Source organism: Agrilus planipennis, unplaced genomic scaffold (assembly GCF_000699045.2).
Source record: "Agrilus planipennis isolate EAB-ADULT unplaced genomic scaffold, Apla_2.0 scaffold34, whole genome shotgun sequence".
Classification (NCBI taxonomy): Eukaryota; Metazoa; Arthropoda; class Insecta; order Coleoptera; family Buprestidae; genus Agrilus; species Agrilus planipennis.
This window is the reverse complement of record NW_020439170.1, coordinates 326937-339979: the sequence shown is the minus strand read 5'-3', so window position 1 is coordinate 339979 and position 13043 is coordinate 326937. Positions and strand designations below refer to the sequence as shown.

The 13043-nt window shown below is 29.9% G+C and overlaps 3 protein-coding genes and 1 long non-coding RNA gene across 4 annotated transcripts in view; 3 read left to right on the top strand and 1 right to left on the bottom strand.

The window, feature by feature from the left end:
- LOC108739477 (atlastin) overlaps positions 1 to 2690 on the top strand; it is an 8251-nt gene extending 5561 nt beyond the window's left edge. The window contains exons 8-9 of the mRNA XM_025977954.1: positions 47 to 113; positions 848 to 2690. Coding sequence (XP_025833739.1) covers positions 47 to 113; positions 848 to 970 — 190 coding nt within the window. The 3' untranslated portion in view covers positions 971 to 2690. The remainder of the gene's footprint in view (positions 1 to 46; positions 114 to 847) is intronic.
- Positions 2691 to 6201: 3511 nt separating this feature from the next.
- On the bottom strand, positions 6202 to 7340 carry LOC108739495. The gene is made up of 3 exons (XM_018473412.2): positions 7076 to 7340; positions 6657 to 7008; positions 6202 to 6597 (listed from the first exon to the last, which is right to left on the bottom strand). The coding sequence occupies exons 1-3, from the start codon at positions 7204 to 7206 to the stop codon at positions 6496 to 6498; spliced, it is 585 nt and encodes a 194-aa protein (XP_018328914.1). The 5' UTR covers positions 7207 to 7340; the 3' UTR covers positions 6202 to 6495.
- Positions 7341 to 7353: 13 nt separating this feature from the next.
- LOC108739476 (protein max) lies at positions 7354 to 8388 on the top strand (the record flags this gene model as incomplete). Its single annotated transcript, XM_025977973.1, has 4 exons — positions 7354 to 7401; positions 7492 to 7599; positions 7655 to 7778; positions 7844 to 8388. Coding segments are annotated over 4 exons (438 nt in total), but the record flags the coding sequence as incomplete, so codon positions are not given.
- A 483-nt stretch (positions 8389 to 8871) lies between these two features.
- LOC112905459 lies at positions 8872 to 12082 on the top strand. Its single transcript, XR_003231821.1, has 5 exons — positions 8872 to 9077; positions 10791 to 10899; positions 11132 to 11640; positions 11703 to 11976; positions 12045 to 12082. It is a non-coding gene; the product is annotated as an uncharacterized LOC112905459 (long non-coding RNA).
- The last annotated feature ends 961 nt before the right edge of the window (positions 12083 to 13043 follow it).

Below are 13043 nucleotides of genomic sequence, written 5' to 3'. Positions count from 1 at the left end.
GTTAATGTTGTAAAATAATAAATAAAATATTATTTTTTATTTATAGGTATAGTGGAGAACTCAGAGAACTGGGCACACAAATTGATGAGATCGCCAACTTCTTATGGGAAAACGTAAGTTACCTAAGTTTTTATAAAAGTTATGGTGTTAATAATTTAGACTGATGCCTCAGCCTTTTTTGTAATAACAGTAAGCAAAGTCTTTTTTTAATTAGAAAAATAAAAGTCACAAGTTCTTTTAAAGTAAATTGGCCATAATATTAGAATAGAGTGACAATTTTGAATAATACACTTTCACAAGTTTCGTTTATATAGGTTTCAAACGGAAAATGTGCATTAAAAGATCGTAGTAAAAATGTGATTTTTAAAATTTTGTACTGTGTATGTATTTTAGTGACTGTTACAAATTTTTACTATAATAGTGTTGTTGTTCCTACAGCATGCTTATTTTAGAAAGAGAAATCAAAGAAAACGGCGTATGTACTCTTTAATTGTATTTATAAAAGTGCTTTTTTTTAACAAAAAACGTTTGAAAGTGCATGTTGCATTATGGAAATAAATCAGAATTGCTGATATATTAACTAAAGTAAACGACACTTTGTTATTAGTTTTGCACTTTTTCAAAAACTTTTTATTGCATATATGAAGCATGCTATTTTTATTGTTAAGATGATGACTTAAGATGATACAACCTCGATTCAGTTTTTATTTCCTTTTCAAAAAAACTAATCGCAATTTCAGAAATGATCTTATATAATTCAGAATAAAAAAAAAATCATCTGGTACATATCTGTTGTTATTATCAAAACAATGCAAAGGCAATATAAAATTTCAGAGATTTTTTCCAGTTTCTGAAGCCCGTTTACAAAAACTTCATAGAGACAAGCATGCAGCAGATGGCTGTACAAGCAGCTGAAATGGCAGTCACTAATTCGACTCGCGTCGAAAACGGTAAAATAAAACAATCCTGATGGATGCGCTCTCTAGTCTGTAGCGAACATCTATGCCCTGCCCTTTGTATCTGCTGTCGAAAATGATGCACATAATATCCGAATAATCCAACTCTAGTAAAAATAAATAAAGACAAAATGCCAAGCTTTCATATTTTCAGTTAATTATTTTCACTAGACGATACATATGGCAGTAAATAGTTGTCACAACTACCTTGTGATATACTTTCTCTTCTTATAGGCAATGTTGGTAGCTACAAAATTATTCTTTTTTTATTGTACATACATACAACATATACAAAAAATCGATATCTTCAGGTAACAATAAACATACCTTATTTTTTGCATGGTTGTTATATTTTCTATGTTTTTAACAGTATATTGCAGATAGTAGTCAAAAGGGGATTGTTTAATTAAAGCATAACTATTATATGTATATTAAAATAAAAATTACTCAAAACAATATAAAAGCAATTAATTTAATAGTTTATACAAATTACTTAAAGGAAATCCCTTCTTGATTAAAATCTGCCACGATTTGATTCAAATGGGGCATTTTTTATGTTATTTCTTAATATTTTTTTATTTTTTGGTTACTAAGTATGATAGTGGTTTTGGTTGCTCACTGGCATTGCTAAAAAAAATATATAAAAACCACCCAAGTGCCTAAACGTGTTTCTTATTTGTGTTTAATGTGACTGTTTGAACTCCTTAATCTGTTGCAAACATGTAAGAGGTTTAATTGTAGTGTGTTAGTGGACATTATTTGTCTTTTTTGGTGATTGTGGTAATTAATTTCATTTACTATGTCAAATGGTGTGCAACAGTTTGGCTATGTTAAAGCAGTTTTCTAAATGACATTATTCAATTAATCTTGGCAATCTTATAACAGTAATGTTTTTTTTTTAATTGAAATTATTGGATATTTTAATAATCTTTTCAATGTTATGTCTTAAGCATTCTTATAAAATTATTTTACGCTATTCTTAAACAGTGATTTTATTCATATTTTTTTTTTTAAATAGAATGTTTTCTTTTTATTTCATGTAATATCTTTTTATAGGCGAAAGTTCGCTTTCAACTTCATAACTTATTTGTTGCTTGTAGTTGAAGGTATTCAATTGTAAAACTACGACATTGTGTAGTAATTAATATACAAATAATACAATAAGCTTGTTGTAATTGCATAACATTTGACTGCACAGTTAATTAAATTATAAATAAAAAAATGTATTCAACAAATTTCCGCTTTTGACAAAACAGTATTTGATGCAAACGTGTAATTTTGTGACTAAGCCAGATTTTTATGTTCAGATTTGAAATGTTTACAGAAATTACAAGTAATTTTTTCTTGATTCGTGCCATATTTTTTAGTTGTATCAGTACAAAAAAAATGTATTGAAAATATTATTTTTTACTTTGAAATTATATCAAATCTGAACAGATGTTACTCATATAAGTCACGTTTTTAACCTGTGGCGGTGTTTATCATCGTCTATTTTTAATTGTTTTAAAAAGCAGACCTTAGAGCTTGAATAGTGTTTTGCTGCAGTATTTTTGTTTAATCTGAACTAAGGAGTTAACTGTAAAAAGTTATAAATAAAAACAATGATAAATATAGATGTGTAAATAGCCAGGCTCAATTTTTATTGGAAGTTAATGTTGTAAAATAGTAAAATTTTATGTAAAATTGTACATGTTAATTCTTTACACTTCATTACCCGGTACTGGTTAATAAAATCTTATTTTTATCTTTTATTTGTGTTAATTAACTATATGTAATAGTCATTTTGGTTAAAAAAGAATTTTTGTTTCGAGTTCTGCTAAATTGGAATAAAACTAATTGTAAATGAAACACTTTTACCCTAAATTTCACAAATACATTTAAAATCCTAAAATTTGTTTCCACACCTAATAAGGTGTTATTCTTAGATAGTGCATGTAATTTGTGGGGTGTCGCTGTTAAGCGTAATTACGGAATCTCGGTAATAGTGTTTCGTTTAGTAATTTATTACACAAAAGACATCAAAGAAGCTGCTACTTATTTTAATTAAGTGTTAATAAAAACATTTAATGATATGTAAATTGGGTTGCATAACAAGAATGGCACTCGGTACATGCGTGCTCTTTAATAAGAGCATGGTCACAAAGGTTGCTTTGATTCTTTTTCATTATAAAATTACATAGAAAAGCAATTTTCGATGGAGCGTATTAAAAAGTATAAATAGATAGCGGTCTGCTTTTAATTTTACATTGCATGAACCTATGCCGAAATAAAATATGTAAGCCAAATAATCGGAGTATTTGGCATTTACCTTTTTTATGAATATGTGTTTATTTTGCTCTGATAAAATTTGTGTTATATTCTATTGTTCTGAAATCTATGGATAATCTCTTAATCGTCATTATCATTTATTCGTTAAGAATGGTTAACCTGCATATAACATTTATTGACTTTTACTAACTATTGTAATATTGTATTAACCATAGACGTATATTAATGGACGTGCCTTAGCTGTATGATCATAGCGCATTCATGGTTTCGGACTAATGCTATCTCTTTCATGACACGCTTACCCACTATCGCGAGAGAGATGGATATTGTCCGAGACTTCGTTCCATCTCTTTCTTTTGTTGTACCACAATTGTGACCGCTAAGGCATGTCCATTAGTGAACGTCGATGGTATAACCCTATGTGCCTGTCACTGTATTTATTAACTTATCTCTGTTTACTTACAATAATTATCGATCCAGTGTCGATTATTTTTATATTGAAAATAAATTGCTGTTCTTAATCACATGTGAATTGTTTACTGTATAACGGAACAAGTGTAACATCAAGCATCAGACAGTGAATATTTGCGAAGTAAGTATTACAGTTAAATACCTATGTAATTTTATATTAGGATGACCGTATTCTGAAAATGTATATTGTTACTTTCACGACTAGTAATAAAGTTTGAATAAAATATTTAAAGATTGTTACATATTTATTGATGGCTAAAGTTATATTAATGATTCATTAATGTCACGTTTACAAAGTAGATAATTATCTTATTTTTGGTAACTGCATAAAAGAACCGATAAATATAATAAAGAACATAAATCTTATTCTAAAACACAAAAATTAAAAGTCAAAATTCTTAAAATAATAAAGAATGCGTATTTTATATCTTATGTGACCTTATTAGGAACATAAATAGACAAAGTGAAATTTAAAATTAAAAAGTTTAAAATAGGCACTTAAAATTAGGGGTGTCTAATTTCTTAGTAATTTTTTGCCTTTCTCAATTTTTCCTAATTGTAAAGAGTTTGTTTCACTAGTCAGGTTTACATAGCCCATTTTCTCTAAATCTGTAAATAAAAAAAATGTTACTATGAAGTAATTTTGGAAAACTTGTAAATATTCTTACGAAGCAGATCAGAGAATGTTTTTGCAATATTGAGTTTGTTAATAGGTGGTGGACAAATTTTTTCAATGGTTATTTCTCCCATTTCTTCTTCATTCCACTTGTGAATTATTTTTGCTAAACGCTTTTGTCTGAAATAGAAAATATTTTTCTGTTTGTTTATATGCAATTTCAAATAATAAAAAAGACATATATTACCGTTCTTCTTCTGTTTTACGTCTATTTTCAGTAGAAGAGAAAGATTCCGCAGGACTTCCATAAGGTCGTTGCAGTGGCCTGTCATGTTCACGTTCATGTACAAGTGGTTCTTGAGGAACAACCTCAACCACAGACTCTGCAAGTGGCTGTTCATCGGTTCTTTCCACTGGTTGAAAGTCTTGAGGATGGGGGACAACTTCTGGAATGATTTCTTCACTTTGAGGGCTGGTGATGACTATATCAGGGAGTTGTTTAGGAGGAGCTGGTTTTACAAATTGTCTTTCCAAACTAGGAGTAGCTACTGCACCCCTCTTTTGGGCAGATAATTTGGAGGCACTTCCCTTCTCTGGGACACTCAATCTTGTCCTGAAAGGTAAAAAATTATTTTATGATATAAAAATTTAACACAGTCATTAATTCATAAATGATTTTTTTTCTTTATAAACCTAGCAGGATTATCTGCTTCTGTTTATGAATATTTTTACATAGTACGTGATCTAAACAACGGCTTATTAAGAGGATAATAGGTGATAATCGTAAATATAAATTTTACGCAATTGTTCAGGTTTGAGTTTTCATTTTATCAATCAATTAGTTCATTAAAAAATGTTTATCAAGTTCAGTACAATTTTTGGTTTTTAAATCCTTTTGAAATAGGTGACAAGATATTTATTTAAACCATATTACGTTGGTTGAACAACAACAAATGTGTAGTTTTACCCAGCTAAAGGACGTCCACTTGTTTGTCTTCTGGGTGTAATTTCAGATTCATATTTGAAGAATTCTGATACCAAGTATCGAAAATTCACAGGGTCTGGATTTTTTCTTTTTTGTTGTACCAAATCAGGAAGAAAATTATCATAAATCCATTTATCAAATATTTCATTGCCGTAAACCTGTAGAAAATGTTCTTTTAATTCATAGTTATAAGACAATAGAAAATTTTAAATAGTGCTTTTGGATACGTAGGCTAAACTAAATTGAAGTATAAATGAATCTCTATTAAATTAATTATTCCAAAAAATAAATAAAAAAAGTTATAGATAGAAGATATGCTGAAGAAACATCTGTACAAGGTAATTCGTAAAAATTGTTCTAGTTAAACAGCCCTAAAGGTTTCTTTATTAATTTATGATAAAATTGTTGCGAATATTTTATTTCTTAGTAAACAACGTAATGGAATTTTTACACAAATGTCATAACTACTAGTAAGTGTACTAGTTATAAAGCTTATGGGGTATCTAAGCTTGCACTAGTGCTGTTCAGTCGACAACTTGCTAAAAAGCTAAAAAGTAAATATATTTTTTATTATAACTAATCCACAACAGTATAATTTCTCAGTTATCAATCCTTTAACATAAGATATACAGAAAGTATTTTAAGTAGTACCTATGCATGTTTAAAATTACATAGTTTCAAAGATTGACCAAGATAACTTCTGGATATATCATCTTCTTTATATTTACTTATTTATTTGTTAACAAGTAATTCGTTAGGAAATGCACCAAAAGAAGATAAAGTATCAAAAGACAAAAAATAAACTGTTTTGTTACTTTTTGAAATCAAATGTAAATATAGTTACATATACCGCCATCTATTTAATATATGGTAAANTTATATAGATAAAACATTATAATTTTTGGAGAATGGATGTAGGTAACTTTAAATTCAATAATGGGATAGTAATAACTTCCAATGGGTTATTAATTATTATTTTTTTACTGTATTTATTTGTATAAAACTATCAAATAATGTTAATCAATAACTTTACTAATTAAAGTGCATTTAATGAAATTGTTTGAAACACACGACAATTAGTATTTCACTCATAAAATAAAGAGTTTTAAAAATTGAATGCCTCAGGCGTGAAATTAATAAATTGTACAAGTAGGCATTTCTTTAAATACAAAAGTTTCTTCAACACATATACATTTTTCTTACGTTTCTTTGGCTCCCTCTTGGATCCTTTCAAGCTCTGCGAGTTCTTCTATTTGTCTTATAAACTCATCGCCCCATTCGATAGGCCCTGGACCAATTCTCTAAACAAATCAATAATTTTTTACTTTATTGTTCTAATTGCTTTCTTTTATAAATGTACCGTTCTTTCTACTTCTTCGGCAATAGCCGATGTGTAATGAGTATCTGATAGCTTTCTGATATAAGATCCAGGTGGTATTTCGATTTGTTCTTGTTCATTGGAGGTTTCAGGTTGTTGCTTGGGTCTTGGCCTCTTTTTGGCCTTGACATTTCTTGGTCTTTTAATACTTTCGTCAGTCAACTTAATGGGTCTTCTAACATAACAGAGAAATGATAGTATTTCTTCTTGCAATGTTATAACTTGCTGCAAATATATTTTGGTTGCCCCGTTTACAAGTATAACTGCTAAACGAAGCGAGAGCCTCTTTTTAGGATGATGAGATTGAGTTACAATCATCTCCTCAATTTCTTTACTGTAATTTATTGATGTAAAATATAATATTAGTATTTCATTAATATTAATAAGTTGTTAATAAGTACCTGATTTTTACAATATCTGTATTGTGAATTTGATTTTTAGTTAATCTTTTCACCCCTAAAGTAGCCGCAATCCATACATCAGCAAATATTCCTTCTTTTTGAGAACACAATAGTTTTAATTGATAAAACATTTTTTAAAGAACTTTTTTCTGTTAATGTTCAACAGTTTCAAAACCCAAAACTTTTGACCGCTATAAAATGTAGGTTAAACAACCCCACCCTATCTATACGTCATTAATAAATAACGGAAAAATGTTGTATATGAAATTCTGNACTCTCGGCAGCAAAGTCTCAGGCAGTCGTCAAACAGCCAGTATTATTCACAGGTAACTTGCATTTCTTAAAGTTTCCTCTAGCAAAATAACGTTTTTTCTTAACAAGTTTCTGTTGTATGATATAAATCGTTGTGTTTCAAGGCAGAAAAGCGAGCACATCATAATGCCTTGGAAAGGAAAAGAAGAGACCACATAAAAGATAGTTTTAGTAGTTTGAGAGATTCAGTACCTGCTCTTAATGGGGAAAAAGTAGATAAAAGGTAATGCACTGTATTAATGGATAAACTAATAAATTATTTTGTAGGCTAGTAGGGCCCAAATTTTAAAAAAAGCCGCTGAATATATACAGTTTATGAGAAGAAAAAATAATGCCCACCAGCAAGACATTGAGGACCTCAAAAGACAAAACAGTTTACTTGAAGCACAAAGTAATATCTTACTTTTTAATTAATGAATTAATATTGTTAAAGGCAGTTAGTGATTCCTTTTGTAGTACGAACACTGGAAAAGGCTAAAACATCAAATTCTTTTGGATTGGAAAATTCTGTTGGAAAGGACAGTAGTTTTAATGAATCTGAATCTGATACATCAGACACAGAGAGTTCATTACCAAGACGACACAAGAAATTGAAAGTTGGGGCATACCACTGACTAATTATAGCAATGATGAATTATGTGACACTGATAAATTGATGTCGTAAGTGTTAAAAATCACTTGAACAATATACTTGTACGTTTTTTTTTTATTACAGAGGGTAAAATTGTAGGTAAACAGCTTTTCTTTATGTTAACATCAACTAGCCAATTAAATACAAAAAATTATATTACTCTCAAAAAACGTTAATTAAGACATATATGTACATAATATTTAATACAAAACACTTCATTGCCCTTCTGCAGGAAAGTATTGTAGAATAAATAATACTAAATATTGTATATTCTTGTTTAGTGATATATTTTAAAAATCTCTTCCATTGTGTTGAAACAATGTTGTACAATTATCTAAAACTTATTAGTTTAATAAATTTTGTTTTTAAAGCACGTTATTTATACAAGGTGTACTGCAATCATCACATAAACCAGTAGCTTACACTTTGTGACAGAAAATGAAAATCCAAGAGGACAACCTGTATATGTGCTACTCCTTGCTCGCTTGCTGTATACTCCATAGTAATATTGGTTGATTATGTTGGTAAGACAATTTAAACTGCTCATTACAAATCTATGTTACAGATTACAATCTTATATTATCTATGGCACTTTATAGCATAGATTGTTTTACACATCGACGTTTACTAATGGACATGCCTTAGCGATCAGAATTGTGGTACAACAAAAGAAAGAGATGGAACGAAGTTTCGGACAATATTCATCTCTCTTACGATAGTGCGTAAGCGTGTCATGAAAGAGATAACACTAGTTCTAAACCATACACCATCTCCCTCACTTTTCGACCCAAGAAATTATAACAACGATATACGGCTAAGGCACGTCCATTAATATATGTCTATGGTTTTACAAGCATCAGTTGTTTAGATGTCTATGATTGTTTACAGTTTGATGTGTGAAAAACAAAACATGTAATACAAGTTAAATTTGTATATTTAATGATTGATTACCAAAAGCAACAAATTAATTTATCTAATACTTCAAATGCAGATTCTTTGAGCAGATATACGAGCAAATCGTCCGCCATCTTCTCAAGACACCTGTTTGGATTTGTCCAGGTTAGTCTCAATTATTTTAATCCAGAATCATTAATTAGGTCAGACTATGATGGTTCTATTTTAAATTCACTTATTAGGATATATTGTGGGCACTTCGGAATAGTATTCTTTATTATGAATTGATGATGATGAAGGGTATATCCATTTGCAACAGAATAGTTGAGCCATTAGTTGCTTGCTGTGGTTGCTTGCAAAAAAGCAATTTCAATTAAAACATCGCAATAATTATGAAAGATTTAAAAAAGGGCGAATCAATATGTTTGGCATAATGATTAATAAATATCTGCGCAAAACACCTGAAGTAGGAATAAAAAAGTCAAAATATATTTCCCTTTATTGTAATCGTTTATTTAAGGTTACTTAAATAAGGGTTCAGTCATTTAAATCAAACCTGGACTAGGAAATAAAATCACCCTGGGTGTTTTACGTTAAAGCGGCCCTTTAATTTCCCCTTTCCATTATTATTGTTCTTTAATATAACTAAAAGCTTAGTTAAAGTTACAAAAAGTTGTTTTTCGCAAAAAACAAATTACATCGATTACGAGTCGCTGTCGTGGCAGGCGAGCATTTATTATAAACTAGTTTAAATTAAATTTTAAAGTTTCACTCGTTTTTATAATAAATGCTCAGAAACGTATGACAAATTTCGACGTTCATGTGTTAATACAAGATGTATTTTCAGTTGTCGGCAGTACATCACTTACAGTCAGCTTTTGAAGAAGCTTCTAGTTATGCAAGATATCATCCTAGTAAAGGTTATTCATGGGATTTCAAAAGGAGTGGAATTGATAAAGTTAAAAAAGAAGAGAAACCAAAGGAGGAAGCAAGTTCCTTATTTCAAAGACAAAGGGTGGACATGCTTCTAGGTGAGCTGATTAAAAAGTTTCCTTTGCCTCAGCCCCAACTGCCAAAAATTAACCCCACAGCAGTTGTAAAAACTGAACCAGAAAATGGAACTACAGAAAATAAAGAGAGTAAGAGTGATAAACAAGAAAAGATAAAGCCACCACCAGAAAAGAAACCGAAAATAAATTGATTTCTTTATGTATGTATATAGGAGACTAATTTTTTAAATAATAATAGTTAAATATTTTTGTACACGTTTTTTTTTTNATGAACTAACTTGGTAAAGAAATTACTATTTTCATTCATTTATCATTTTTTTTATATGGAAAGGTATATGGAAAGTTTATTTAAATAGAATAAGTACATAGTTCCCATAAACTAAATACTTTTATTTAATTTAATACTTTTATTTTCAAGATTTATGCCCTTAGTGTCCTTTGGTAATTTGTTGTGTAGTGCAATTGTTCTGTAAAAAGAGGTTTTTTCCAACTTCCAGGTTGACCACTGGTAGTATTAAAGCTCTGTGTCTAGTTGTACTTGAAGATTTACAGTACATATCAGTGAGGGTAACATGGTGGTGTTTAACTAAAACGTCTATATTATTTATATTTTTAATTCTTATCTGTTTGGGAATTGTTTGATATTCAGCAGGTTTTGTAATTTTCAAAAAATTCTCTTGCAACGATTTATTCGAACTTGGTATTCCTTCGCAAGCTAAACCCCAAGCTGAAACACCATAGGTCAATCTGGAATATAATAATCCCTAGTAAAAATGCAAAGAAGCGATCTAGTGCATAAAATATTTTTAAGTTCTTAATATTTTAAAACAATGTTTAAGACGAAGTTAACATTAAATTGTTTCAACAGGGTGTTATTTAAACATATTAAATGAACAAGAACACAAAAAATAAGAAGGATTCGAAATGTAAAGAAGTAGAGTCCAATCACGCTTCTTTCTCTTGGGCTTATAGAAAAGGTAAGAAATATTTAATTATTCTACCAAGTTATATTTACAAAATGGTTTGAAATTTTCCAAATCTTGTATTCTATTTGTTTGAGTACTACTAGTTAGGTACTACTATAATTTTTTTGCTCTTCTGAATTGTTATATTTCATTATTGAGTTTTATTTTATTGGTGAAAATTGCAGTTCTTAATATTTTAAAATATAATATTTAAGATGCAACTGACATTAAATTGTTTCAACAGGATGTCATTTAAACATATTAAATGAACAAGAAGACAAAAAATAAGGATTCGAGACCTGGAGAAGTGGAGCCCCTTCATTTCTCCCTCCCCTTGGACTTGAAAATATGTGCAGTCCAATTTACAGCTGCATATGTGGTGTTCTGCCTGCCTGCTATGGGGCTCATTTCACCATGGGTGATATTACTTTTCCTTTATTGTCAACGCTTAGAAATAAAACTCGAGCACTGTACAGTTATCCTCTAGATAAGCAATTGTTTCACTGTTGATTATTTTGCTTTTTGGTTGTACTTGATTTTCATAATAATTATTCGTCTCTGGCATCTGTGGTTTCTCTTTAACAGTTATCTATTGTTCGTAGCATAAATTAACGTCGTGTATCTATGATTTTGCTTGTAGCTATTATCTATTCGTATATTTATGATTTTTGGATATTTATGTCATGTAAAATTGACGCTTGTCACCATTTTATAATTCAGATATTTTACTTGCTTTTTGGTGCGTGTTTTTAGGTGCGTTAACCCCATCCTTAATGAATAGTGTAATTAATATTTTTATTTGTCCGTTTCCGTAGATTGTTGCAACAAATGAGAGAGAATAAAGTTCAGTTTGGTCATACTGATACAACCAATATGTACATGGGTGTGGTCTTTTGTGAACTATGTTTTTAATTTTCTGTTCTCCTCTCCACCTTGCAACATTATGCAGTCAATCTTGAAACGGAGAGCGAGAGCAACTAGAGATTTACTTACATTTCACTGAAACAACGAATTGTCTGCTGTGGCATTCCTTTTGGATTTGTTTTGCTTTTCACACCTGCAAACTTTGGAACATTACAGTTGATTAAGGTAGGAATACTTGATATAAGTAATTTTAATTGCTCTTTATTAATCTGTTACCACCGTATCTGTTTCAGTTCGACGTTGGAGAAGACAAAGATGACCCCATAGTTGAAATAGTTTTTTATCATGCATGCTCTATCTGGTAGAATTCATTAAGTTTATTTTATTCAAATAAATTTTTTATTTTGCATGTTTTTTTGTTTTTTTTATAGTTAATTTGATTTAGTTTTTATTTTGCATGCTTATTTTTGTTCATTTTGTTTGAAGTAATTGTTGATTGTAGATGTTTTTATTATTTTTTTGTATCTAGTAGTAGTGTAGTAGTAGAAATAACACGTTTAGTAGTTGTAGTATAGTCTAACCTTGCTTACCTCTTCGCTTAGCTTACTGCATATTCTTACTATAAATTGCTTTGCATTTACCCTACGAGTTCTACATGATTCAACGTTTCGTTATCGTGTGTGTTTCTTCTCACCCTTGTGGAATTAGGGAGGGCCTCCCCGAACGACTTCCCTTGGGCTTAGCTATTTAGTTGATCTTAAAAGTGTCTTATACACTTTTCGCGAGTCTACTCTAGCGTTACTTCCTTTCAGACAGGGTACAGTGGGTTATCTGGAATAGGAGCAATAGGCGACTGCCCAGCTTGCCTTGGCGAAATCTGTCCGATCTTCTCTACCAAAGCTATTAGTATTTGTCGTTAGTCCTTGTAATTGCACTATTCGCTTTCAGATTATGAGGTATTTCCTAAGAAGAACGAAGACATCATTTTCTTTTTTGCTTTTTATTGTAATTTCTTTGAAATTTCATGTGTTTTCTTGTCTTTCTCTTACAGGTATTTTGTTTTTTACTGTATAAACTGTTATATCTTTATAATCATAACTTAGGTTGATATTTAAAATGTTTCTAAATTGATTTTTTGATGTAATTGTTAAATTAAATTAATTATTTGTTTACGCTTTCAAAATTAACGTTCGTTTTGGGTGGATAGGGTGGCTATAAGGGGAGATGCGGAGGCCACAGAAGGTTAGGGAGGCTTTTTTCTCCCTAATATTGCATTTAAATAATAATGGTAT